This window comes from Sceloporus occidentalis, unplaced genomic scaffold (genome assembly GCF_023333645.1).
Source record: "Sceloporus occidentalis isolate IW3139 unplaced genomic scaffold, rSceOcc1.0.p SCAF_2, whole genome shotgun sequence".
NCBI classification, from domain to species: domain Eukaryota; kingdom Metazoa; phylum Chordata; class Lepidosauria; order Squamata; family Phrynosomatidae; genus Sceloporus; species Sceloporus occidentalis.
The window spans coordinates 245418750-245444682 of NW_028316982.1; the positions used below are offsets into that span (position 1 = coordinate 245418750).

General features: G+C 39.4%; 1 protein-coding gene across 6 annotated transcripts in view; it reads right to left on the bottom strand.

The window, feature by feature from the left end:
- Positions 1-3812: 3812 nt before the first annotated feature.
- Positions 3813-25933, bottom strand: part of LOC149319921 (cyclin-dependent kinase 8) — a 73628-nt gene continuing 51507 nt past the window's right edge. For 4 of the 6 annotated variants that reach the window (XM_089512590.1, XM_089512588.1, XM_089512594.1 and 1 more), the window contains 7 exons: positions 16820-16963; positions 14123-14192; positions 12964-13036; positions 10399-10496; positions 9646-9724; positions 7523-7681; positions 3813-5099 (listed from right to left, as the gene is read on the bottom strand). In XM_089512590.1, the coding sequence (XP_089368716.1) occupies positions 4974-5099; positions 7523-7681; positions 9646-9724; positions 10399-10496; positions 12964-13036; positions 14123-14192; positions 16820-16963 (749 nt within the window). In that variant the 3' untranslated portion in view covers positions 3813-4973. The remainder of the gene's footprint in view (positions 5100-7522; positions 7682-9645; positions 9725-10398; positions 10497-12963; positions 13037-14122; positions 14193-16819; positions 16964-25933) is intronic. The other 2 variants (XM_089512591.1, XM_089512589.1) reach the window with 1 other exon arrangement.

Consider the following 25933-nt stretch of genomic DNA (forward strand, 5'->3'; position numbering starts at 1 on the left):
GCCACAAAAGCAGAAAAAAGGTGAAAAAGCTCAGCAATAAGCCCCAGTTTGCTGGGGAGCAAACTGTGCTCAACATCTTTACTCCTATACAAGCCAAGCACTCATAAATATCCAGAAGGGTAAACAGTATTCCTTTTAATACCCTGAGAAAGACTAATAAACAAACTGAATGAGAAATACACCCTGAGACAATGGGTTGTGGCTGCAGGGGCAACACATGGCCCTCAGCCTGTTTTGTGGTCCCCAGGACCCACAGGGATAAAAAAATGTTGCCCCCAAATGCACTCTGTGGGTCCTGGAGACATTTCCATCGCATTTCTCTTCACCCTGGGGCCATTTTAGGGCCAGTAGAGGCCTTAAAAGTGACAATGACAACAACAACAGCAACAACACATCTATAAAGGACATCTTTGGGGCCTCAAATTTTCCCCCTCCAAATATATTGTAAATACCCCCATACTGCCAGAGAGAATATTAAGGAAGTTTTAAAATTATTATTATTTTGTGGTGTGGGTGCATGTGTGTTGTGGCTTTTCAAGGCTTCCTGGAGGTTAAAGTAGGCACTTGGTCTCTCACAGTTGCCCACCCCTTTGAACTATGCAGAAACTAGTTGAAACTAGTTGAAAGAAGTTTCTTAATATGCACTGCTATATAATGTCTATCAAAATAATACAGCCAGACTCTGTAATGTCTATGTTTATATAAGCTGTGTGTGACTAAGCCTGTTAAACTTGTTCAGCAAAAATTACTTCTCAATAATAAAGCTCCAACATATTTTCCTGATAATCCAAAACTTAAAACTATAGTGAAGGGGAACACTGCCACTGATCTACTGCATAACAATGATGTTTGCAACAGAAATAAACATTAATTATAAACAGAATTTGCAACAGAAATAAATATTAATTATAAAGATGCAACCTATTTTCATGATAATTCAAAACTTAAAACTATAGTTTTAAGCCATTGATTCATCTACTGCAAAACAATGCTGTTTGCAACCTTGGAAACTCAGTTGACAAAACAGTAAGCTGCAGGTAATCGGACTCAACACAAATTGGCAAGTGTAAGGCAAAGAACCTTCAGTCTTCTACAACATAATAGGTGGAAGAATACAGCCGACATACTAGCCAAAGTCTAAGACTCTATGGGTTGCTCACCTATTTTCTTGATCCATCTTTCTTGATGCATTTCCACCTGTTTTAACATTTTAGACCCCTGAGACATCCAACCCATCTTCTAAAAGATCTTGTCACTCTGTCTATATTAACCGTGTTTATCTTTAAAAGTTTTGATTATTGAAAATAACTGCCTGGAAACTTTTTGAAAGCAAAGAGCAGGTAGTGATCGTCTCATAAATGACATAGAGGAATGAAACCACATTTAGAACCAACTATACCCCCATGAGAATGGGTGAGGGGCAGGAAAGACATGCATATGTACAAAGCATACATGGGTATATAGTACCCAGAAGTGAGAAAGGATATCCATAAAGGCAGTGTAACTGAAGATAAGAGAAAGATTTAGAGAGGGGACGGACATGGTTTGGGAAAAACATTTGCCTTGTGAGAAACTGAAGGAGAAAACAGTAAAGGTATGTATCCATTTTACATTGTACATTGTTTTATCAGTATTTTTCCCCTCAGTATTTTATTTTTCCTATCCTTCAACTGCAACATAGACTCAAATGTTATAGTATCAGAAATGCCCATTAATTATATTTTCCTTGGAATTCCTTGAAATATTCCCCACGTTTACCTCTTGCTCACTGTTCCATTGACTACACCTGTTAATCTTTTGCACTTTCTGCTGCCAACCTACCTGTTTCTTCAGAGATTCTTAGATTCCTTAGTTTCAATGCCTGATCCTATTTTTTAGGCCAAGAGTAGACTTTAATGAAACAATTGTTGAGACAACGCTTGTATAAATCCCATTGATTCAACAGGCTTACTCTAGTTGGGGCTAAAAATAGCTCAGGAAGGCACTATCTTTTATATTTAGTTGATCTACAATTCTAGGATAATACTGAATGTGATCTATTGTTTAAGGTACTTAACAAAATGAATGTGTTCCTGGGCATTACTTCTTAACAGAAAATTTGGTACTAGAGGAAGAAATAGCATAGAAAGAATTGGAATAGCGTCCTACATCATAAAAAGGGAGTGCAGTTCAAAATCCTTCTGCAACCATTTCCCCCCCAAATCTAGTATGTGAAATGAAATAACCAGGTTAGATTTCTTCTAAAACGCATCCAGGGATTTTTTTTTCTCTTTGTTTCACCATCCTCTAGTTTTGATTTCCATTTTGGTTGCCAAACTGAGATCTATAATTTTTTAGCATCTGTGTGTATTGAGCGGGGGGGGGGGGGGGGGGGGATGACTGGTGAGGCAGCTCTCTGCTTTACTGTTCACATGTGCTTAGTAAGAGATTCTGGAGGCAGGTACTGCTGACCTCACCTTTTGTAGGTATATACACATTGAAGGGATGTGGTGGCTTAGTGGTTAAGACGCCAGTTCGGATTATCAGAAGATTGGCAGTTTGAGGCCCAAGTGCTACATGAGGGGGTGAGCTCCTGTCACTAGTCCCAGCTTATACCAACCTAAGCAGTTGCAAATGCAAGTAGATAGATAAGTACCACTTCTCAGTGCGAAAGTAACAGCGTTTGGTGCAGTCATGCACCACATCACCACCAGAGCAGTCCTTGTTCAACGCTAGCTCTTTGGCTTAGAACCGGAGATGAGCACTGTTTACAACTAGACATTCATGGCAAGGAACTACATTTACCTTTTTTTTACACATGGTTACAATAAAAATTGGCTAAAGTATAATCATGATCTTTCCCAGATGATGCTTTATTGTTGATAGTTGACCTGCTGCTCCAACCTGACAATGAAAGCTTGCATTTCTCTAACCTTCCTTCACTATCTTTTCCCAATGCCAATGCTTCAGAAAGCCTTCCAGGTAGAGAGAAGATGAGGAAGAAAGGGAGCTCAGCAGGTGTAAAACAGCTTTGTAAAAAGGCAGCTTCACTATACAAATCAGGTTGGGAAAATTGATAAAAACTCCATTTTGATAAGAACTCTAATGAAGGTAGATGTATCACTGTTGTGGTTGAAGCCTCTGAAAGGCTTGGAGGGGGTGGAGAAAAGAAAACTGGCTTGTGGCCTTCATCTAGTCATTCATCCCTGAAATTTTTTTTATGAATTATTAAATCTGCTAAGAAATGAAGAACCACTACAGAACATCTAGGAAACATTTCCAGCAATCAGTACAGTAGTTAATGACACCAGCCTACATATGGCTTTAAGATTCGAACAAAAACCAGATACAGATGACTATGGTGCAAGTGTAAAATTATGATAAAAATATAATGTAGTTATGATATTAAAAATAACAGTAATTTGAAACAATCTTCCTCAGGCTAATGTGGGGAACCAGCAACATTTTTTTTCTAATGAGCTAGGGACTGGTACCAGATTTGTGACCATTGGTTCCAACTGTTTCTTTCTGAAGAAATAAACCAGTTTGACACCTCTTTAACTGTTACGGCTCAATGCTATGTAATTCTGGGATTTGTAGTTTTGTGAGATATTTAACCTTCTCTGTCAGAGAGATCAGGTGCCACAACAAACTACAATTTCCAGAATTCCACTGCATTGAGCCATGGCAGTTAAAGCAGATTAGACCTTACTGGCAACCAATAGCTTGTGGCCTAGTATTAGTCTACGTACCACCACTTTGAAGGGCACTGGTCTAAACAGAGTGCACATTTTTTGTATTGACTGACAAACACAGGTAAAATCATATGCAGATTTATGAAAAATAATTTTATTACGTAACACCTTGTTTTAGCAATGTTGATTTTTTTTAAAATTCAGAATACCTGCGTCATTCATGTAAAATAGTTGGATACAGTACATTGTATGGTATAGCTTTCTCTCAAATTCTAGGGTTCTCCTAACACCTTAATCCTCTGCTTTAATAAAGGTGCCCCTAAACAAATGTGCGAACATATTTTAAAAATAATTAACAAAATTTAATATCCACTACATCAAGCCAGCTCTCAAAAATCATGACAAAAATATCTGAATGAATGTCGCACTGTTTGTTTGTTTGTAGGGAACATGACTCATGCTTTTTAAATTCCAAGCATGCTCACAAATCAGTTAACACCAACAGGAAAAATAAAACACTGCCTATGACAATCATTTTAGTTGGTTTGCTGAACCAAACAGGTTTATCTCAATAACACACTCATTTACTATCGAATAGCAGCTTTAATACCAGTCAAGTCATAGATCTGAGAACAAAATAAACATATGTTGAAAATTAATCTTTGGGAGGCTTGTAAATCTGCTGGAAAAATGCTCATGTTTCTTTTACTGTCTTAAAAAATCTCTTTGCAGCAAATTTGTTGGTCAAAAACATTGATCAATGTGGAAAATGAATCAGCCCACAAAAAAGTCACTAAAAATCAATGTATATCAAAATTCTCTCAATTGGAGCCACGGTTAGTTTGTTTTCATCTCATTAACACATACTGTATGCTTCAAATACCAGTTAAGAGATTTTGCGTACTATTGGTCAGATAACGTTGTTAACATCAATAGAATTCATCACAACAACAAAAATGCTTGCCCCTAGCACATTTCACAGCTTCAACTGCTACAGACTGTCACTGAAAACAATGCATTGGTCAGTCTGAACCATGTCAAGTAAACTATGGAAGTAGCATATCCACAACACAAACTGTGCTAGTACTTTCTTTTCAAGTCTAATTCCATAAATGGGTACAATCTGAGGGAGCCACTACTCCCAGCCTGTGAAAAATAGTGGAACTTGGCTATCAGACATTTTGAAAATGCAACAAGTTACAGTACATTCTTGCGGCCCAAAGCCAGGTTCCAGGCAGACAGCAGCACAGCCAGTCCTGCAGCCTTAGCAACAGTGCATTGACTTTATTCAGGTGCAGCTCAGTACCGGTGCGTCTGGTGAGAGTACTGTGGAGGCTGCTGGGAGGTAGTTGAATATCCCATGCTGCTCTGTGGCTGTGATGTGCTTGGTCCAGGGTTTGGATAGGCAGCATGGGGATTGGAACGCTGAAGAAAGCAGTGGAGAGGGGAGAGACAGAGAGAGGAAATTAATTATAATTGTGCTAGCATTCAAAAAATGCAGCCTATATATGTGGTAACCATCAGAGCATTGTTAACAGATACTAAAGCATCCCATGCTTTGCATCACTATTCTTCAAATGAATCAGAATGCAAATGGCACAGACAGTTGCTCCAAAAGCTACCAGCTCTGTAACTCTGTTGCTTCCTGATAGCTTTTAGACACCTATGGATTCATAAGGCCATATCATGTCCATGCCTCAATTTAGATTTTGGGAGATGATTTTTTTTTAAAAAAATTAAGGGTTGCACAATGAGATCTAACCAGTTCAGCTTGAGGGATTTAAAAAAATCCTTCCCCACTCACAAGGTTTGTATGTGAAATGCATCACTAGCTCTCTGAGTAATTAATTAATATTATCAACTAATTAGGCCATGGTTGGGTTTTCAGATATGATTATTTTAATTGTATATGAATTCAGTCCAATAAAATTATAATATGAGTGTGTGCATTTACTTACTTCTCCCTTCTCTCCAAATTTGAAAACCCTACATGAGCAACTTTAAAGATTTATTGCACCTTTGGGTTTAAAATCTTATGTCTTGGTGGTCCGTGGAAACAAGAAATATTTAAAAGGGGTCTGTGGTAAAGAAAAGGTTAAGAACAGTTGTCCCATATAATCTGCACCATACACCCATGTCATCTAAGAGACATTTACTCCAGTCAGCCAAGACTAGGTTGGCAACTATCACCTAAAGGACCTTTTCTTCAGCCACCTCTAGACTGGAATGACCTGCCAGAAGAGATTCTACAGCTGAATAGGCTGTCTGAATTTAAAACAGCATTAAGGAGCAGTCTCTTCTGGTAGGCCTATCCAGATGATTTTTAAATTATGAATTTTAAAGTGTGAATTGATTGTTTAGACATGTGCTGGCCTTATTTCCTCTTTTAACTATAAACTGACCTCATGTGTAAGTCGAGGGCAGGTTTCATGACCCAAATGATAGATTTAAATCGAGGGTAAAACTTAGGCGGGGTACAGACTGCCAGAAAGAGGCATCCGGGAGCCAACTCTCTTTTCCGCATGGCCGTGCCACAGCAACCAAATTGCGCGGCGCGGCTACGTGAAAAGCAAAGGAGTGCTGAAAAGCGGCTCCTTTTAGCGCCACCTCAAACTGCCTGTGGCAGCACCAACACATCGCTGCTGCGCGTGCTCATCTGGATGGCATGCAGCACTGATGTCATTGCTACACGTGCCATGTATACAGCGCCACACAGCGATGACGTCCTGGCGACGTCCTAGGGTTGTGGGGCGTTTGGAAATGGCACCCCAAGCCAACCCTAGCACGTCACCAGGACGTGCTAAAGGGCCTGTCTGTCCAGGGCCTTAGAGACATGTAACAAAGGATGTAAAGGATAAAGCAAAGAAAAGCAATGCCAAAGAACTTACAAAATTCCAGCAGGCTTAGCTGCTCACCCAAATGGCTGCATGGATGAGGAAAGAACTACAGTAAACTGTGGCTGTGCAATGTATGGGGGAGGTGATCAGGACTAGGAAAACACGCATGTCAAAAAGGAAAACCAAAGAAAATGGAAACTTTTAGCAGTGATTATAGCCTTTAATTTTAATGTGATAACTTTGAATGATTTTTACTCAGAAAAGGTGACAAACATACACAAATGCCTTATTCAGATCCTTCAAACCCTGATTTCTCTTGGCCCTCCATTAATGGGAAATGCCAAAGAGCTGCCACCACCACCATTTTCATATCCAGGCATTCAAAAAGGTCAGAATCAGCATTGTGGTGGAAATAGTAGAGGGGGGTGGTGTTTCTCATAGGTGCTCCAAGGACAGACTAAGCTCTTGCTTTTTGCCATTATACTCAGAGAAGGGGGTGGCTCATTTTTTTTCCTTTTTTTTTTTTCTTTGATAAGAAAAGTACAGTACTTACATTAATGCATGGATAAGTTGATTCAGGGTTTTGGGGGGCTAATTTTTGGATAAAAATTACTACTTATACACAAGTATAGACATTATATATTTTAACTGGTTTATGTGCTTTAACTGATGTTATATGTTTGACATATGCTATGTGTTGATACGCAGTTCTCTGTCTCAATCCATGGGGAGAGGTGGAAACTAGATAAATAGTAATAAGACCACAACCTAGTAAAGGTACTAGATCATCAACAGATTGGAATACTCAAAGCAGACTCATAATGTTATCTGCAAAACTTTATTCTACTGGTATTTCAGGAGAAAATCTTTTTTTAATGATAAAAAATTCATGTGGGTAAACATGCAACCATTTTTATTTGAAAGACAGATATTATTAAAAACCAACATTAAAACTGATCTTTTCAGAATACTATACCGAAGCCAAAATAAGAAAGCTGGAAACAAAAATACCTGATAATCTGAGGTCATAATAAGTCCACCTGAGGTAGTGGTAGGAGGAACAACTCTGACTTTTTTCAAGGGAGGTCCCTGTGTATGACTGTTGTCTTGATTTCCTGGATGACCAGTTCCATTTGTGTGGTTATTGCCCTGTTGCTGCTGCTGGTTCTTCTCAATTGGTTAAGGTAAAAAAAAGTAAGATATAACTCAGAAGCAGTTCATATGCTGGAGACAAGATATACTGTGTAAAGCTAAATGAGGCCAAAGGGAAGCCACTAACTATTTAAATGCCTACAGTGAACCCTTCCCATCTTCGGTTCTGTCCCCACCTTGGATGGGAAAGATGCGGATGGTCATGTCCCATATTATTCAATGGGCAGTGACGTGTGCACATCTATGTGCATAGTCTGCCACTAATTAATAGTTGAATCTCTGGATCGGTAGCCTGTTGATGTGGCAGGACCACTGTACTGTATTATTGTCACAGTAAATTACAAAATACCACACAAATTAAAGCCAACAGAAAGATAACACACAATCAATCAAATACCTACTCAGAAATTAATTCCAATTTATTTGTTGCTGTGTTTCTTCAAGTCACTTCCAACTTATGGAGACCCTAAGGCAAACTTATCATGGGATTTTCTTGGCAAGGATTGTTCAGAAGAGGTTTGCCTTTGTCGTTCTGCGGCTGAGAGAATGTGACTTGCCCAAAGTCACCCAGTGGATTTTCATGGCTGAGTGAGGTTTCAAATCCTGATCTCAAAGAGTCATGGCCCAATGCTCAAACCACTACATTACGCTTGCCCTACGTAATTTATTTATATATGCTTTATTTTGAAGTATGCACTTTATGATTATAACTTTAGAAAAATCAGTTCACAATAAGGAACTGGAATCATCTCTGATGCAGACAATAAAAAAGCTTCCACTTAATCTGAAAATTCAAAGTCACTCTACCTGCTGGGACCCTAAAAAAAAATTACCATTTTAATAATGTCTTGGATCTTGTAAAATTGTCTATTACTTGAATCATATGCTTTTTGCAGCTTTAGGGAAAGTAATAATTGCAAGGCAACCAACAAATTTGCTATTAATTTGTGTTTTGCTAATTATGGCTAGTCCCTCAAATGAAAAAGTCATAGTCTGAGATGATCACACAGTAAAAGTCATTTTCATTCTGCAGTGCTATTTGTAATCCCAAAATTAAGGGGACTGTTGAGAGTATGTGACACAAAATACAGTTCTCTGCTCCTCTCTAACAATTTCACTCTGAATTTGCCTTTCATTGTCTCATATAATTTCATTTATGGGTTCTCAAAGGATTTCACTCTTGTGCATTACACAACTTAGGTATAGTGCTGCAAAATGTGCACTACTATTTACTATTATCGATACTATTATTTCAAAGTATATCCACATAGGTACCAAGAAAACACCAAATCATTTTTGTAAATCTACTTATCTTGTGAAATGTCAAATATCTGACTAATTTTTGTTGTTGTTGTATTCCTTCAAGTAGTTTCCATTTATGGCGACCCTAAGGCATTTTCTTGATGAGATTTGTTCAGAGGAGGTTTCCACTGCCTTCCCCTCTGGCCAAGAGCATGTGACTTGCCCAAGGTCACCCAATGGGTTACATGGCTGAGCTGAGAATCGAACCCTGGTCTTCAGAGTCATAGACCAACACTCAAACCACTGCTCCATGATTGCTAATTTTACTAATATTCACCCCTATTCTTTTCTTCTGTATACATTTTGAAGGAATTTTCAATTTCTTGCAACATTTGATAAGTACTTTCAACTGTTTAACGCTTGTCTGCATATTAATCTCTGTTTCACTCCCATTATTATTATTTTTAAAATAACAATAATAATTTGATGTTGTTAGTGTTTTATCTTGGCAAGAAATAGTTTAATATAAGTAGTGACAACAATCAGGAACTTACATTCATAAGCATGAAAGAGCAATATTATTATGTGTTCTTAATAAATATGCCTTCAAACAGAATAATTAATCCCATCATATATATAATAATTGCCTAAGCAAGCAATGAAAAAAATTGAACAAGGTGATTAACAAAATAATACCCTCAATGTAGTTCTCTCAACATGGCTTTCAATTAAATACCTACTTTGTCTCCTTTGTCATCAGGTTCTTCTTCAGTTAGAAATTCTCGTTTTGGGTATGGGATCTGACAACCTGCAAACACACTGAAAAACCCCACAATCATTTTTAATGTATTAAAAAGAGATACAAGAAAGGGCTATTAGAACTGCATGTTCCCTGCACCCCATGTTACATATCCTTTCTTAATAATAAATATGGCCCATGATTTATTGTGGTGGCATGTTGGTTTTTATGGCAACCCAAACTCTACTTTAAAAGATCCTTGAGCATTTTACATTCCAATAGTGAGTTTCATCATTGGGTGTTCCATAAGATCACTTCTTTTGGAAAACTAATCAATATTTTCCAGAACTTTGGTTCTGAAGTCTAAAGGCAGTTTTTCCCCCTGAGTCTACCAAATGAATTTACAAAGAAGTGTAAACCAATTAGAGAATGTCATCTGGCATTTTAGAAGGGAGAAATGGACCTGCAGGCAGTTAGCAGTTGACTATGAAGATCAATAGCATGCATAATCAACCTGTCAGATAATAACAAGATTAATGCTATGACTAACAAGATCAAAGACTCATAAAACAAGAGATTAGTAGAAGCATTACTTTAAAATGGCAAATGGCACAGTAATGGAGCTTCACACTGCTTGTCAGGAGTGAGAATTTCAATCACAGCATGCCATAACTCCATTCCATACACTCCCACAGACATTGCAAGCAAGCAAGCACTCTAAGAAATGTGTGTAGCTAATTTATTGATCACTTACTCAGATGTAGGAAGTGGATCTTCTAAGAAATATGGGTCCTGCATAGCCTGTTCTGAGGTAATTCTCTTTATTGGATCCATAGTAAGCAATTTCTGTAGCTGAGCATAGTTAAAACACACAAGATATTTGGTGCTGTCAAACCAACCAGGAAAATACTTTACTATGCTGTTCACTTATAAAATTTTGTTACATACATCCTCAGACATAAGTAAAGCTCAGTAGCAGAAGACATAATATGTACTTTCTATGGCTATAGTTCGTAAGTCAGCTCCACCTGAAAGCCTCTGCTAGTCACTATGCTGAGCTACACAGAGTACTGACCTGACAAGCCAGCTTTCTAATAATCACTGGTGCTTCCACAACCTGAGAACTAGACTATAGTATATATTCAACTATATCAACCTCATGTATAACTCGAGGTTAGCTTTTGGGGGCAAAATTATGGGTACTGGTTTGACCCATAGACGAGTCGAGGGTTAGAATTCAGGAGGTGGCCTGGCTGGGGAGAGGCTGCAAGGCAATCCTTCGCCCTTCCCAGCGTCTCACCAGCTTGGCTTTCCCTGTGGAGGCAGCCTGGCTGGGAAGAAATTCAGGAAGACAAAGGCTTACTCTTCCTCCTACTGTATTGACCTGTGTATAAGTCGACCCTGTTTGTGGGTCAATTTTGACCTAAAATTTTTTAACTTATACATGAGTATATACGGTATCTCAATGTCTGCAAGACATTATCCACAAAGAAGCTACAGTTACAAAATAACAACTCACTTATTTTTCAACTATACAGGTGTAAAGTGGTTTATTCCTTCCAAATTTAAAGTGAACCAGATTTATATTTTAAATATCAATAGACAGATGGATGGCATCTGTAATATAGGGGGTGCTTCTTGACTCGTCCCTTCACCTGACTGCTCAGGTGAATGCGACGGTCAAGAACACCTGTCATCAGCTTCGGCTTATCCGCCAGCTGTGTCCATACCTGGCCCAGAGGGACCTTGAAACTGTGGTACATGCTCTGGTAACCTCGAGACTGGATTTCTGCAATGCACTCTACATGGGGCAACCCTTATACCAAACCCGGAAGCTACAAATGGTACAAAACATGGCAGCCAGGCTGGTCACTGGTACCTCCAGGGCCAGCCACATTACACCGGTGTTAAAAGATCTGCATTGGCTGCCGATTCGCTTCCGGGCGCAATATAAGGTGTTGGTGATGACCTATAAAGCCCTAAATGGCTTGGGCCCAGGATACCTGAAGGACCGCCTCTCCCCATACATTCCGTCCCGCACCCTCAGAACATCTGGGCAGCAACTACTTAGGGCCCCCGGGGCTAGGCTTGTCTCCACCACTAGGAAGACATTTTCCATCGCCGCCCCGGCCCTTTGGAATACGCTGCCCATAGAGCTCCGCTCGGCCACCTCCCTGGCCCAATTCAGGAGGGAGTTAAAGACCTTCCTTTTTAGTGTTGCATTCCCCGATTAAAGTCCAACGGGCCTCCCTCCTCTTCACTGGCAAGGGGATGGGCTAACTCGGGGCTTTTCTGTTTTTATTGAATTTGTATTGTACTGATGCTTTTATTGTATTGTTTTAATGTGTTGTTAACCGCCCTGATCTGTTGGAAGGGCGGTATATAAATAAAAATTTTATTATTTATTTATTATATAGCCATGTCCACTTGGTCTTCACTGTTTAATCAGAGCAGCAGTAAAGAGTTTAAGGGAAAAACAGTGGCTTTGAGATCAACATTCTCATATAAAGCCATATAACTCCTAACTCCTCACCATTATACTGTCACTTAACACTTTAGATCCGAAACATACATTACCTGCAGCCGACAACTGTTACCTCAAAGCTTAACAAAAGTGGGACCCCTCCCCCAGGAACAATTCTAAAAACATGATTATCATGTGTTCTATAGAAATATAGATAATCATACTGGCCATTTCATGCAATTTTAATTAGTTTTGTTCATTATGGTTCTGAAATAAACAGAAACATAATCTATCAAAGTGATGAGACACTGTACACTTAGGTCAACCATGCTGTGAGGTTGTGATAAATTTGACACACCATCCACAGACAGCTAAACTACTCATCCCTCCATACTTCTTCATGACAAAAACTGAAAAGGAAGAATAGACTGAAAAGGCAACAAGAAGTTTTTTATTGGCATGCTTAGTCCCAGGTCTCCCTTTCCCAGCAATTTATTTCTCATTGATCCCTTCAAATTATCAAGTCTTATTTAATTCCCAGCACTCAGAAATAAATGAACCATTAATAATTAAGGTTTTAGGTTTTATCCAGGCACTTCAGATTATCTGTCCTGGATTTCCATCACAATGAAACAGAAAACTTCATATGAATTCAACTCTACAATAATAATAATAATAATAATAATAATAATAATAATAATAATAATAATGTTTATTTATATACCGCTTTTCCTTATTAGATCAATAAATGATTTTGTGCAGAAATGCAATGAAAATCACTTTAAGCAACTCAAACTGTTCTGGAAACTGTGTAAGAATTCACAAGTGAACGATTAAATACTATCAGAAGCTTACCAAGTGGAATGCTTTGCTATCTGGCTTAACTTTGTGTTTTTCCATATATTTGATAAGGCTGCAGTTGGTATACCTGAAAAACAAAACAAAACACTGATTCATAACATTCTTTCCTTGAATCAAACAGACCAGAAAGCATGCTTATGGTAGTATCACTGAGTTGGAAGAGACCAAAAGGGCCATCCAGTCCAACCCCTGCCATGCAGGAACTCAAAACGAAAGCACCCCCGACAGATGGCCATCCAGCCTCTGTTTAAAGACCTCCAAAGAAAGAGACTCCATCACACTCTGACAAAGTGTGTTCTACTTTCGAACAGCAGATATTGGACAGTATTTTGTCCACATTAAAAGAAAATTACTATGAACTATCTGACCTATCTGTGATTCAAAAGGGTGCCAGCATTGTGAGAAAGTAGCCTTAACCACACACTTGTATTATATATACCAAAAGGAAATGAGTTTTCATTACCATAGAGCTGGTCCTAACAGTATGGGATAAAAAGCTGTGAAAGGCAATTAGTAATTAGTAACTCAGTATTCCTTTTATGCAATAAGAAATAGCAGATTAAGACTAGTTAGTTAAAAACTTTTAAAAACACATCCTTTCAATTTTACACCTGGAAACTAAAGAACCATGCCTTTTAATACAAAAGATTCTCTTCAACTAAGCCACAGAAATTTTATACATATTGTGTTCCTTGCTACTCCAAACTAATTTAGACAATAACCAAAATGGCATATTGGTTTGCTTTGATTAACTTTATAAAAGCTCATAGTGCCTACTATACAAAGGCTGGTATTGTGACACTGTACAAAGATACACACATTTTGTTTTGGATTAGTAGACAGCCATTATCTGTGGTCATCACAGATCCCTTCCTACTGATGTATCCCCCTTTTCCCACTTCATCTTCTGGGATTTCGCAGAATCATCACAGTGCTTTTGTCTGCAAAAGCCAAGTACAAAATGAAATGTTCACCCTGCCCTCATTTTTAGCATTCACAAATAACTTGAGAGATCTGATCTTTGAGCTAGTGTTCAGTGGCAAAAGAGGATAGAAAAGAGCTAATCATCAAATAAATTAGGTTGTTGTATGGATGAACCCCTAATATTTCAGGTACCACCATAATTTCTCAGAACACTTTTCACAAAACTCACGTATTTCTTCGGAAATCTTTCATTAACGTCGAATGTTCAGGCATCTTTTTAATATCTTCCCAATCTTTATCTATGAAGTGAATATTAGTATAATTTCATCTTTACACAGGTAATAGGATATCATCACGTGCACATTCAAAACTAATGTCTTCTATTTCTTTTTCATCTGCATTACTTTTGCTTCCTGTTCAAACTTGAAAAACCTGACAGGAAAGGGAGAGGGGGAAAATCCTTCTCTCATAGCTGTATCATCCCATTCCCATCTTCAGATAGTTATCATTTGCTTTGCTATTATAAATACCTAAGCAGGTTACACTGAAAATGAGAGTAACCCAATCTGATAACATAAGCTACTATAGTTATTCTTGAAAGAATTTCAATTTTTTAAAAAGAAAACATTAGTACTGAAATTATACTACTGTAGTATTCTTGAAAGAATTTCAGTTTTTTTAAAAACAAAACAAAGTAAGCAATGAAATAATACTAGCTCAGCCTCTCAGGTTGCTTCCTTATTTAAAGGCAGCAATAGCTGCCTTGAATAATGATTCAAGATATACAGAAGAAATATTTTCTTTGTAATGTTTATCCTAGGCTTAGCTAGTATCAACAGCATAACCACTGAAAGTCCATCTGCCTTGGTCCAGGCCTTGGAGGTAGAGAGGAACTGCTGGACCTCTTACCCTTTCCCGCCACCACTCCCTTCTCCTTCTGTGTCATGTCTTTTTAGATTGTAAGCCTGAGGGCAGGGAACCGTCTAACTAAAAAGATTGCATGTACAGCGCTGTGTAAATTTACAGCGCTTCATAAATAAAGGTTAATAATAATAATAATAAGATGGAGAATAATGGTATTTTCCAATAACTACTATGTCTCTTTTCAAGCCTACTAACATTTCAGCAAACACAAGATAAAATGTCAGTCATTTTTAAATGGCATTGAAGAGAAATGCTGTTCTCAACTGCCCCGCCCACATAGCTATATTAATAGTTTTAGATCTTTTCAGACCTTTATCCCAAGTGACAGGATAGGAACCAAAAGCTCTGTTTATTTGACAGGCTCTTCACCTCACTATTCTCTATTGGTCAACCTCATTCTCCTTTCCATAATACAGTCTCCCTGTATTTTTATCCTTTTTTAAAAAGATACATCTGCTCCATGGCTTGGTCCACTCGGAAGGGCCCAGAGGCTCCACTGCCCTCCTGGGAGCAGAGGCTGTGGATGGTGATGGTCTCTGCTTCCGGGAGAGCAAAAGAGCCTCTAGGCCCTCCCGAGCAGACCTTGGACTCCCAAACCATGGAGCAGATGCACTTTCTGGGCCAGGAACATCCCAGGGAGTGGTTGGCATCCTGGCTGACAGGGGGCTTCCAGAGGTGCCCTGCAGTCATCCTCTGGAACTGCTTCATCCTGTCCTTGCTGAGGGCTGCCAAGCATTTTGCCCACACAGGATGGATGGGCTTGCCGCACTCTTCGAAGGCCCCCCCAATATACTGCCCAATGGAGCCCCTTTCCTCAGGCCCTGGGCCCACCTTCTGCACTTGGAACAGAGCTGGGAAGTGGGGCGAAGGAAGCCCAGCAGGAAGGGTGGCCAGGAGTCTTCCATTCAGGAAATGGAGTCTGAGGGGCGTCAGCCCAGCCTGGCTGAACTGGTGCAAATGGCAGCTGAGGAGGAAGATGGTGCCCCAGTCACCAGAGCAGGGCCACCTTCCATGAGAGGTTGAGGTGAGGAGGGGCGCAAGGAGTAGCCAGGTGCTGTCTGGGCAGCCAAGCTCTGGCCTGGTGGATAGCAGAAGTGGACGGGGTGAGGGGAAGGATTACTACCCTCCATTACTTGTCTGGCTGCAGCTTTTTTTTCATAAAAAAAAAGAAAGGAAGGAAGACTTCCCAGAAGTGGAGTGGCCCAGGCACCAAAGATACTACTGTAGTATTCTTTGGTGCCTTGCCCCTGCACCCTGCCAAGGCCACTCAGGCCAGCCAGGAGTCTCTGTCACAGGCGGTGGCAGGGAGGGGCAACCCCAGGCCAAGCATCTTTGGTTCCTGAGCTGCTCCACTGCCAAAGAGTCTTTCTGATGGGCCCCCTCTGCCTCCCCTGCAGCCCAACTTGAGGTGTTGCCTCATATGGAGGGCCATGGGGTTGGATCAGGGAAAGGCACAGGGTCTGTCTGTGTGAGTGTGGCCATGGGCCTTGAGATGGCACTCTCCACTGTTTTGGCCTGGAAACCCCAAACAGCCACTGCCACCATTTTTAGCAGCATTACTGTATTAACCCATGTTTAAGTCGACCCAGTTTTTGGGGGTTAATTTTTAAGCATATTTTTTTTTACTTATACACGAGTATATACAGTACTTTTGGACTTCAGTTTCTAGAATCACAAAGCCAGGAAGTCTGGGGGATTGTGGGAGTTGTAATCTAATAAAGTAACTTGACTAGGCTCTGGTTTTGTAATCACAGTCAAGTTGTGATTAAGGACCTACATATTGTTGATAAATGACTCATATGGCAAGTGTTGAATATACAAACCCATGTGGCACAATTTGTTAATATGAAGTTATATTTTACAGCAACAAAATAAAAGTTGAAAACTGGTCCTTGCAAAGTATTAAATATATTCATACATTTTACTTGACTGGACATCTGATTTGGTAAAGTAATGCATGTATTTCTGAGTACAGCAGCAATAGTAGAAATAAAAAATATACCTGCAGGAAATCCCATTACATTGAATATTCTGTCCAGCTGGTCATGATGATATGGATTACTAGTTTTTATATCCTCTTGTCGGCAGTGGAATATTGGCTCCGATGTTAGCAGCTCTGCAAATATACACCCTATAGCCCAAATATCTTTACAAAAAAGGAGGGGAGAAAATCAAATAGGCTTTTGAAAAGGAGTAAGCGTAGTCTGAAAAACAGCAGCAAAGATTACATATTCAGCAAAGATTACATATTCTGCTTTACTATTTTTTTTAATAAAAAGCTTTGTTCATTTATTAAATGTGAAGATAAATCAAGAATATAATTAATCCTCCCTTACCTCAGCTCCCCAACCCAGCACCGAAATTAAAGCAAGAGAAAGATAAGAAAAGGTGTGGATCTAACTCTCATTCAAACTTCCTTCTATCATATATTGATTAATACAACACCTTAATAGTAAAGTCCATAGTCAAAAAGACTACAACACACACACATTTATGCTTTCTTTTAACACTACACTCATAACCATTCTGCTCAATATTTATTTGGAATCACAATATTTGTAGTTTCATCATTAATATATTAAATAAATGCATACCAACATAAATTGAAACTTAATGGACTGGCTTTTCCTCTACCCATTAAAATTCTGTGAAACAGTTTTTCTAGAACAGATTTGAGCCCCATCTGATTATGCCCCATTGAACATGGCATGATCACGCAGTCCTTTAGATGCTGTCCAACTGCAAGTCCCAGCAGCACTAATCAGCATAGCCAATGGGAAGGAACTGTGGGGATTGCACTCCAACAAAGTATGGAGGACTGAATTACTCCTACACTATTGCAGTAAATTATGATGTTTGTTTTTACACCTTTGGGCCTTTCTTTGAAGCTGCTACAATATAAAATCTCATGAGGACTACAAAAGAGTGTTGCTCTCTTCAAAAAGACCTTATAAATTGAATTTTCTCAAACTTGAGTTGAGAAAGTTCAAAAAGGGTTTAGGAACCCAATTTTAGCCCACAGATTGTTTGGCTTCCACTTTAAATCCTTTTGTATTGGTTGTTGTTTTATTGAAAGAATGCCTGCACAATGTAATTATCAACCCTGTGGGGTTATCAACCATATCCAGATGCAACTGATCCAAATCTGTCAATATATTAGTAGCTATTTGATTTGTTTGTGCTTGTTATATAAGGCTTTCAATTTGGAAAAAAAACGTGAGCCACATTATTCTATAATATCTGCTGAAAAGATAAGAGGCTTTCGTTTCTAGTAAAAAAAAATCTCAGTATGTAGAAATTACATTTTTGTCATACAAATGATCTACACCACTCAGAAAATGGTGGGAAACATCTTACAAGCCACAAGATATTTTTCAGCAGTTTTCAATCTGTAATTTTCATCATACTTCCACTGTAGATCCTGTAAGATGGTTCAGTATAAATTTTTAGACAGTCTAGAGAAAACCACTGTTTTACAGGAATTATGTATATACACCAAGAGATCTTATATGAAGCCCATTATATACCACAGAATTAAACATCTGCCTAATCTGAGATATAAAGACCACAGACAAAGCCTGACAGGTGCAGATGTACATAACAACAGACTATTCTGAATTTAGTTTGCAAGTAATAAAAGCAGATCATTTCTTATTAAAAAGGGGCTTTCTTGTATTTTAGCTCCTTGACTATCTGTTTCACTTTCTTTCTATTGATTTTTTCATTTAACTTCTTCCTATGTATATAGAGAGAATCAGCGTGGTGTAGTGGTTTGAGCACTGAATTCTGATTCTGGAAACCAGGATATGAATCCCTACTCGGCCATGGAAATCCTCTGGGTGACCATGGGCATGTTATACTCTCTCAGCTGCCGAGGAAGGCAAAAGCAAATCCCCACTGAACAAATCTTGGCAAGAAAACCCTATGATAAGGTCACTGTAAGTCGGTAATGCTTGAAAGCACATGGCAACAAATGTAAAGAAGAGAGTTGTAGTGGGCTTTCAAGAAATTTCTAATTTATGGTGACCCTAAGGTGATTCTATGATGGAATTTTCTTGGCAAGATTTGTTCAAAGAGGATTTGCCCTTGCTTTCTTCTGAGGCTGAGAGAATGTGACTTGCCTAAGGTTACCCTGTGGGTTTCCTTGACTGAATGAGGACTCAAAATCTGGTCTCCACAGTCCAACCCTCAAACCACTACACCATGTTTGCTTTGTAGAAAAGGCTAAGCTGATACAGATTTTACTGAGACAATTCAGACTATCCTATTCTAGAAACAGAGGTTTTCTTAATAGTCAACCTTTTGGTTTAGTTTGTTACAGCCTGCGTATCAGAAGTTTTGAATTCTGCTTTATGCGTTGGTTCATTCTATTCATTTGTATGTAGGGTTGCCATAATTCTCTACTAAAAACGGGACAAAATGTAGGACAATTATAAGATAAAATTTAGCCCAAAATGTAGGACATTTAAGGTCCTCTGTTTTTCTTAAATGTCCTACATTTTGGGCTAAATTTTATCCTACAATAGTCCTATATTTTGATCTAAATTTTATCCTACATTTTGTCCCAGTTTTTAGTAGAGAATTATGGCAACTCTACTTGTATGGAATGCAATGTGGTCAACAACAATTAGAGCCTCTATTACTACGCTTGCAATAGTTTTGATTCGTTCATAAGATTTTACAAATATTGAAACTGTTCAGCACACTGGGCTTGGCCTGTATTTGATTTTCTGGGATCCTGTTTTCCTGACAATTTCTCTGTTGTTCTATAGATTCTTATTTCACAACAACTACCATTTATGTTGTTTTGTTGTATTACATTTTCTTTTACAAGTTTGTAAAAGAAATTGGTGCCCCAATTGTGGCCTTTGAGGCACTTCAAACAATCCTTTCTTAAATACAGCATTATATCAGGAACCATCAAGATTACCATAGAGACTGCACAGGCCGTGGAGTACAGCCATCTGCCATGCAAGAATACACAACTAAAGCAACTAATGCCCATCCAACCTCTGTTTAAAGATCATAGAATCAAAGAATCATAGAGTTGGAAGAGACCGCAAGGGCCATCCAGTCCAACCCCTTGCCATGCAGGAAATTACAATCAAAGCATCCCCGACAGATGGCCATCCAGCCTCTGTTTGAAGACCTCTAAGGAAGGAGACTCCACTACACTTCGAGGGAGTTTGTTCCACTGTCGAACAGCCCTTACTGTCAGGAAGTTCCTCCTAATGTTGAGGTGGAACCTCTTTTCCTGCAGCTTGCATTCATTGCTCTGGGTCTTAGTCTCTGGAGCAGCAGAAAACAAGCTTGCTCCCTCCTCAATTTGACATCCCTTCAAGTATTTAAACAGGGCTATCATATCACCTCTTAACCTTCTCTTCTCCAGGCTAAACATCCCCAGCTCCCTGAGTAGTTCTCATAGGGCATGGTTTCCAGACCTTTCACCATTTTAGTCGCCCTCCTTTGGACACGCTCCAGTTTCTCCACATCCTTTTTGAATTGTGGTGCCCAGAACTGGACACAGTATTCCAGGTGGGGCCTGACCAGAGCAGAATAGAGTGGCACTATTACTTCCCTGGATCTAGACACTATACTTCTATTAATGCAGCCTAAAATCGCATTGGACTTGTTAGCTGCCACGTCACACTGTTGACTCATGTTCAACTTGTGGTCTACTTGGACTACTAGATCCCTTTCACATTTAGTTTCATTCAGCCAGGTGTCCCCCATCCTATATCTGTGCTTTTCATTTTTCCGTCCTAAGTGCAGTACCTTACATTTCTCTGTGTTGAATTTCATTTTGTTAGCTTTGGCCCAGTTTTCTAGTCTGTTCAGGTCATTTTGAATCTTGATCCTGTCCTCTGGAGTATTAGCAGCTACTCCTAATTTGATGTCATCTGCAAATCTGATAAGTATTCCCCCAATTTTGTCCTCCAAGTCATTGATAAAGATGTTGAATAGAACTGGCCCGAGGACAGAGCCTTGTGGGACCCCACTGGTCACTTCTCTCCAGGATGAAAAGGAGCCATTGTTGAGCACCCTTTGCGTTCGGTCGGTCAACCAATTACAAATCCATGTAACAGTTGCTTTGTCTAGGCCACTTTTTATAAGCTTGTTTGCAAGAATATCATGGGGAACTTTGTCAAAGGCCTTATTGAAATCAAGATATACTATATCCACAGCATTCCCTTCATCTAACAAGCTGCTAATGTTATCAAAAAAAAAGAGATCAAGTTTGTCTGGCATGACTTCTTTCTCTGAAACCCGTGTTGACTTTTTGTGATTATGGCATTGCTTTCTAGATGTTCACAGACTCTCTGTTTAATGATCTGCTCCAGAATCTTTCCTGGTATTGATGTCAGACTAACTGGACGATAATTGTTTGGATCCTCTTTTCCCCCCTTTTTGAAGATGGGGACAACGTTTGCCCTCCTCCAGTCTGCTGGGACTTCTCCTGTTTTCCAGGAGTTCTCAAAGATTATTGCCAATGGCTCCGATATTACATCTGCCAGTTCTTTTAATACCCTTGGATGTAGTTCATCTGGTCCTGGAGACTTAAATTCATTTAGATTAACAAGGTATTCCTCTACTATCTCTTTACTTATTATGTACTGAAATTCCCCTAATCTGTCCTCAGCTCCATTATGCTCAGGTTGAGCTCCCTTTGCCTTTTGTGAGAAGACTGAGGAAAAGAAGGTGAGTAATTCTGCTTTTTCTCTGTCTCCTGTTAGCATTTTGCCATCTTCTCCATGCAGTGGCCCTACCATTTCCTTCTTCTTCCTTTTGCTGTGGACATATCCAAAACAGCCCTTTTTGTTGTTCTTAATCTCTCTAGCAAGCCTGAGTTCATTCTGCGCTTTAGCTTTTCTGACTTTATCTCTACACAGGCTCACTATTTGTTTGAATTCCTCTTTGGTGATTTCCCCATTTTTCCATTTCTTATACATGTCCCGTTTAAAACTTAGCTCAGTTGAAAGTTCTTTAGTCATCCATCCTGGTTTCTTGAGACATCTCCCATTTTTCTTCCTCACTGGAACTGTTTGAAATTGTGCCTTCAGTATCTCTCCTTTGAGAAACTCCCATCCATCTTCAAAGGGGGAGAGTCCACCACTCTCATAGGAAGTCTATTCCACTCTCAAACACCTCTTTCACAAACAAATTCTTCTAACTGCTTCAGTGGAATCTCTTTTCTTGTAATTGGAATCCACAGGTCTATGTTCTAGTCTCTGAAGCAGCAGAAAACAAGCTTATTTCATCTTCTAGATGACATCCCTTCACATATATTTAAAGATGGCTATCATTCTGTCTTTTCTTCTTCAAGCTAAACATACCCAGCTCCCTAAGTTGTGCCTCATAAGGCTTCATTTTGAAACCTTTGATCATGTTGGTCACCCTTCTTTGCACATTGATATCCTTCTTAGTGCCCGATATTCCAGGTGAGGTCTGACCAAAGCAGAACTGAGTGGGACTATTTCTTTCCTTGATCTGGACACCATACTCCTGTTGATGCTGCCCAGAACTGCACTGGCATTTTTGATCACCACACTACACTGTTGATTCACATTCAATTTGCAGTCTACTAATACCTCTAGATCCTTTTCACATGTTCTACTTTCATGCCAGCCATCATCCATCTAGTATACTGAATTTCATTTTTCCTGCCTAGTTGTAGCACCTAACATCTATCCTTGTTAAATTTATCTTGTTAGTTTTGACCCAGCTCTCCAACCTGTCATTTTGAATCTGATCCTGCCCCCTGGGTGATAAGCAACTCTGCCCCACAAATCTGGTGTCACCTGCAAATTTGGTCAATATGACTTCTATAGCATCATCTAATTCATTTATAAAGATGCTGAACAACCACAGGCTGAAGGCAGAAACCTGAAGCATCCCATTAGTAACTTCTTTTTAGAATGAAAAGCAACCATCATGCCTTGCCCTAGCAGCTGATGAAACGCTCTCCTTCCAGTCCAACAGCCACAGCAGAGGGCTCTCAGGGAGAGAAGCAGGCACAGCTCCATTATGCCTAGGCTCAGCAGCAGAAAAGAGTCGGCTGCATTATGTTTTTTTTATACAGTATTGCCTCGTACATTGTGGTTATACAATGGGCCCTTGCTGGGATTTCGTTCCAGGACCCCCCATGGACACCAAAATTTGTGGATGCTAAATTCCCATTATCATAGAATCATAGAGTAGGAAGAGACCACAAGGGCCATCCAGTCCAACCCTCCTGCCATGCAGGAAATCTCAATCAAAGCAGATGGCCATCCAGCCTCTGCTTAAAGACCTCCAAAGGAGACTCCACCACACTCTGAGGGAGTGTGTCCCACTGTCGAACAGCCCTTACTCTCAGGAAGTTCCTCCTAATGTTGAGGTGGAATCTCTTTTCCTGTAGCTTGCATTCATTGTTCCAGGTCCTGTTTTCTGGAGCAGCAGAAAACAAGCTTGTTCCCTCCTCAATATGACATCCCTTCAAATATCTAAACAGGGCTATCATATCACCTCTCATCCTTCTCTTCTCCAGGCAAAACATACCCAACTCCCTAAGTAGGGTATGGTTTCCAGACCCTTCACCATTTTAGTCATCCTTCTTTGGACACGCTCCAGTTTCTCAATGTCCTTTCTGAATTGTGGTGCCTAGAACTGGACACAATATTCCAGATGGGGCCTGACCAAAGCAGAATATAGTGGCACTATTACTTCTCTTGATCTAGACACTATACTTTTATTGATGCAGCCTAAAATTGCATTGGCCTTGTTAGCTGCCGCATCGCAGGCATTATATACAACAACACAGCAAAATTGTGTCCTTTGTATAAAACAGCAAGATCAAGTTTTGCAGTTTGGAATGAATATATATATATATATATATATATATATATATATAATTTCAAGCTGTGGGTAACTGAATCAGTGGATAACGAATCTGGGGATATAAAGCACTAACTGTTTTTGTCAGTCTGCTTAATATTATTAATTTCCATTGATTGTTGTATTTCTGTCTAGAAAATTTGTTTCTGCAATTATACTTCAGTTATATTTGTGTTACTTCTTTCTCCCTATCTGTGTGTGTGCGTGTGCATATACATACACACATACATACACATACTGATGTATAAATTTAGAAATTTTAATTTAAAAAGTGACCCAAAAAACCTGGGTGACATATCCATGGGTCAAGGTAAGTACTGTACCTTGACTTGATTAAAAAAGGAAGCATCCACTTCTTTGAGTAGAGTGGTGAAAGGTGAGAGCTTAGTCCATCCTGGATGCACCTAAAAGGAGCACCCAACCCCTCTAGTCTCTCTGCTATGGCATAGCTTCTGATCTTTTTGAATGCTTGGGTGGGGAAATGATGGCAGTTTCTTTTGAGGCTTCCTCCTCAGATGAGTGCCAAAAGGAATCAGGATTTGAAGGATTTGAATAAGACATTTGTATATGTTTGCCAGTTTTTCTGTGTTTAAATCAAGCAACGTTACCACATTAAAGTTAATTTTTGTAAGTTTTTGGCATTGTTATCATTTGCTTTGCCTTTTACATCCTTTGTTACATGCCCCAAAGATTTACCCTTGACTTATTCACAGGTCATACCAAATCCTTCATTTTGGTCTCAAAACCTGCCTTAGATTAATACATGAGATCGATTTATAATTGAGTATACATGGTGGATGGGTGTGAATTTGCTTTCTGCTGGGGTTTGGTAGCACAAGCACTTGTGCATACCAAAATCTGTGGATGTTCAAGTCCCATTAAATAACACAGCATAGTAAAATGCTGTCTCCAATATAAAATAACAAATTCAAGGTTTGCTTTTGGAAATTTATATCTTTATGGAATATTTTCAAGCTGTAGATGGCTGAATCTGTAAATAAAAAATCTGTGGATATGGAGGGCCAACTGAATATATGATTGCATGCCATGTGTATACACATATGTAGACACCTTCAAGTCACCTATCAAGTTATGACAACTATATAAATAAATGATGATGATGACAAACTACAACCACCACCAGGTTGGTGAGCACTCTTGAGTTGGCTCTGTCAATGTCAATTACAAATCTACTTAACAGTTGCACTGTCTAGACCACCGTTGATCAGCTTGCCAGCAAGAATATAATAGGAGATCTGTCAGAGTAAAATGCATTCTTTTTTTATTATAAATTTATTTCACATTCAGCCAAACATAAACATATCACATACAGACACATAAACACACATCTTTACAACAACATAACAAACAATTACAATAAATACATAACCATCAACTCCTTCAGAAACAACCATACATCCCTTTCTATCCTATCATCTAACTTCCCATCTTATCTTCCCTTCCATACAATTCCTTCCTTTTACCTTCCTCTCCCTTCAAATATTCCACTATTCCTAACCCATTCTTCCTTCACCTCTCCTTGCCTATCCTTCTCTTCCCTATCACCTCCTACTAACTTCCACTCCACTAACATTCCTATTTACTCTAACCTTCTACGACATACTAAAACCTTCTTTCTTCTATCCATTCATACAACTTCCTCCTCCCCCTTCTTGCTAGTTGTTTTATCTTGTAAAAAGTCTGGACTTTCATAGAGTAAAATGCATTCTGGGCAGAAAATATCATAGATGTGGCTATGGCCTGAAACTGGAACAAAGGTGAAGGAGTAATCTGAGTTCAGTCGGAAGACATGATGACTCAACATTTAAAGGGTCTTGAGTCACAGGAAGCTGATGACAGAGGGGCAGGAGGTGAAGCCAGCTTGCTTCAATTCTGCAGACTCACAGCTGTCAGGTGACAGGAAACTGGGTGACATACCAGTAGTGGGATGGACTCAAGCCGCAGGAGGGGGAACTGTATAAAAGTGTGTGAGCTGAATGCTTGTGGTGCTTATATTGTAGATAGGAGTCTGGCAAAGCACTTTGACAGTTTGTTGTATATACTGAAACCAAGATTAAAACCTCTGTGTGAGTACTCAGCAGTCCAGCAGTTTTTTGTCTAGCCAGTAGCTTCTGCTTGGGAGGATTTTTTCTCTGCAGCCTGCAGCTTCACAGCAGAGACCTTCCTGTGGTGTTCCTGTTCCTAGCGTATGTCTTCTGCATGCTGCATGTTGAATCCTGAT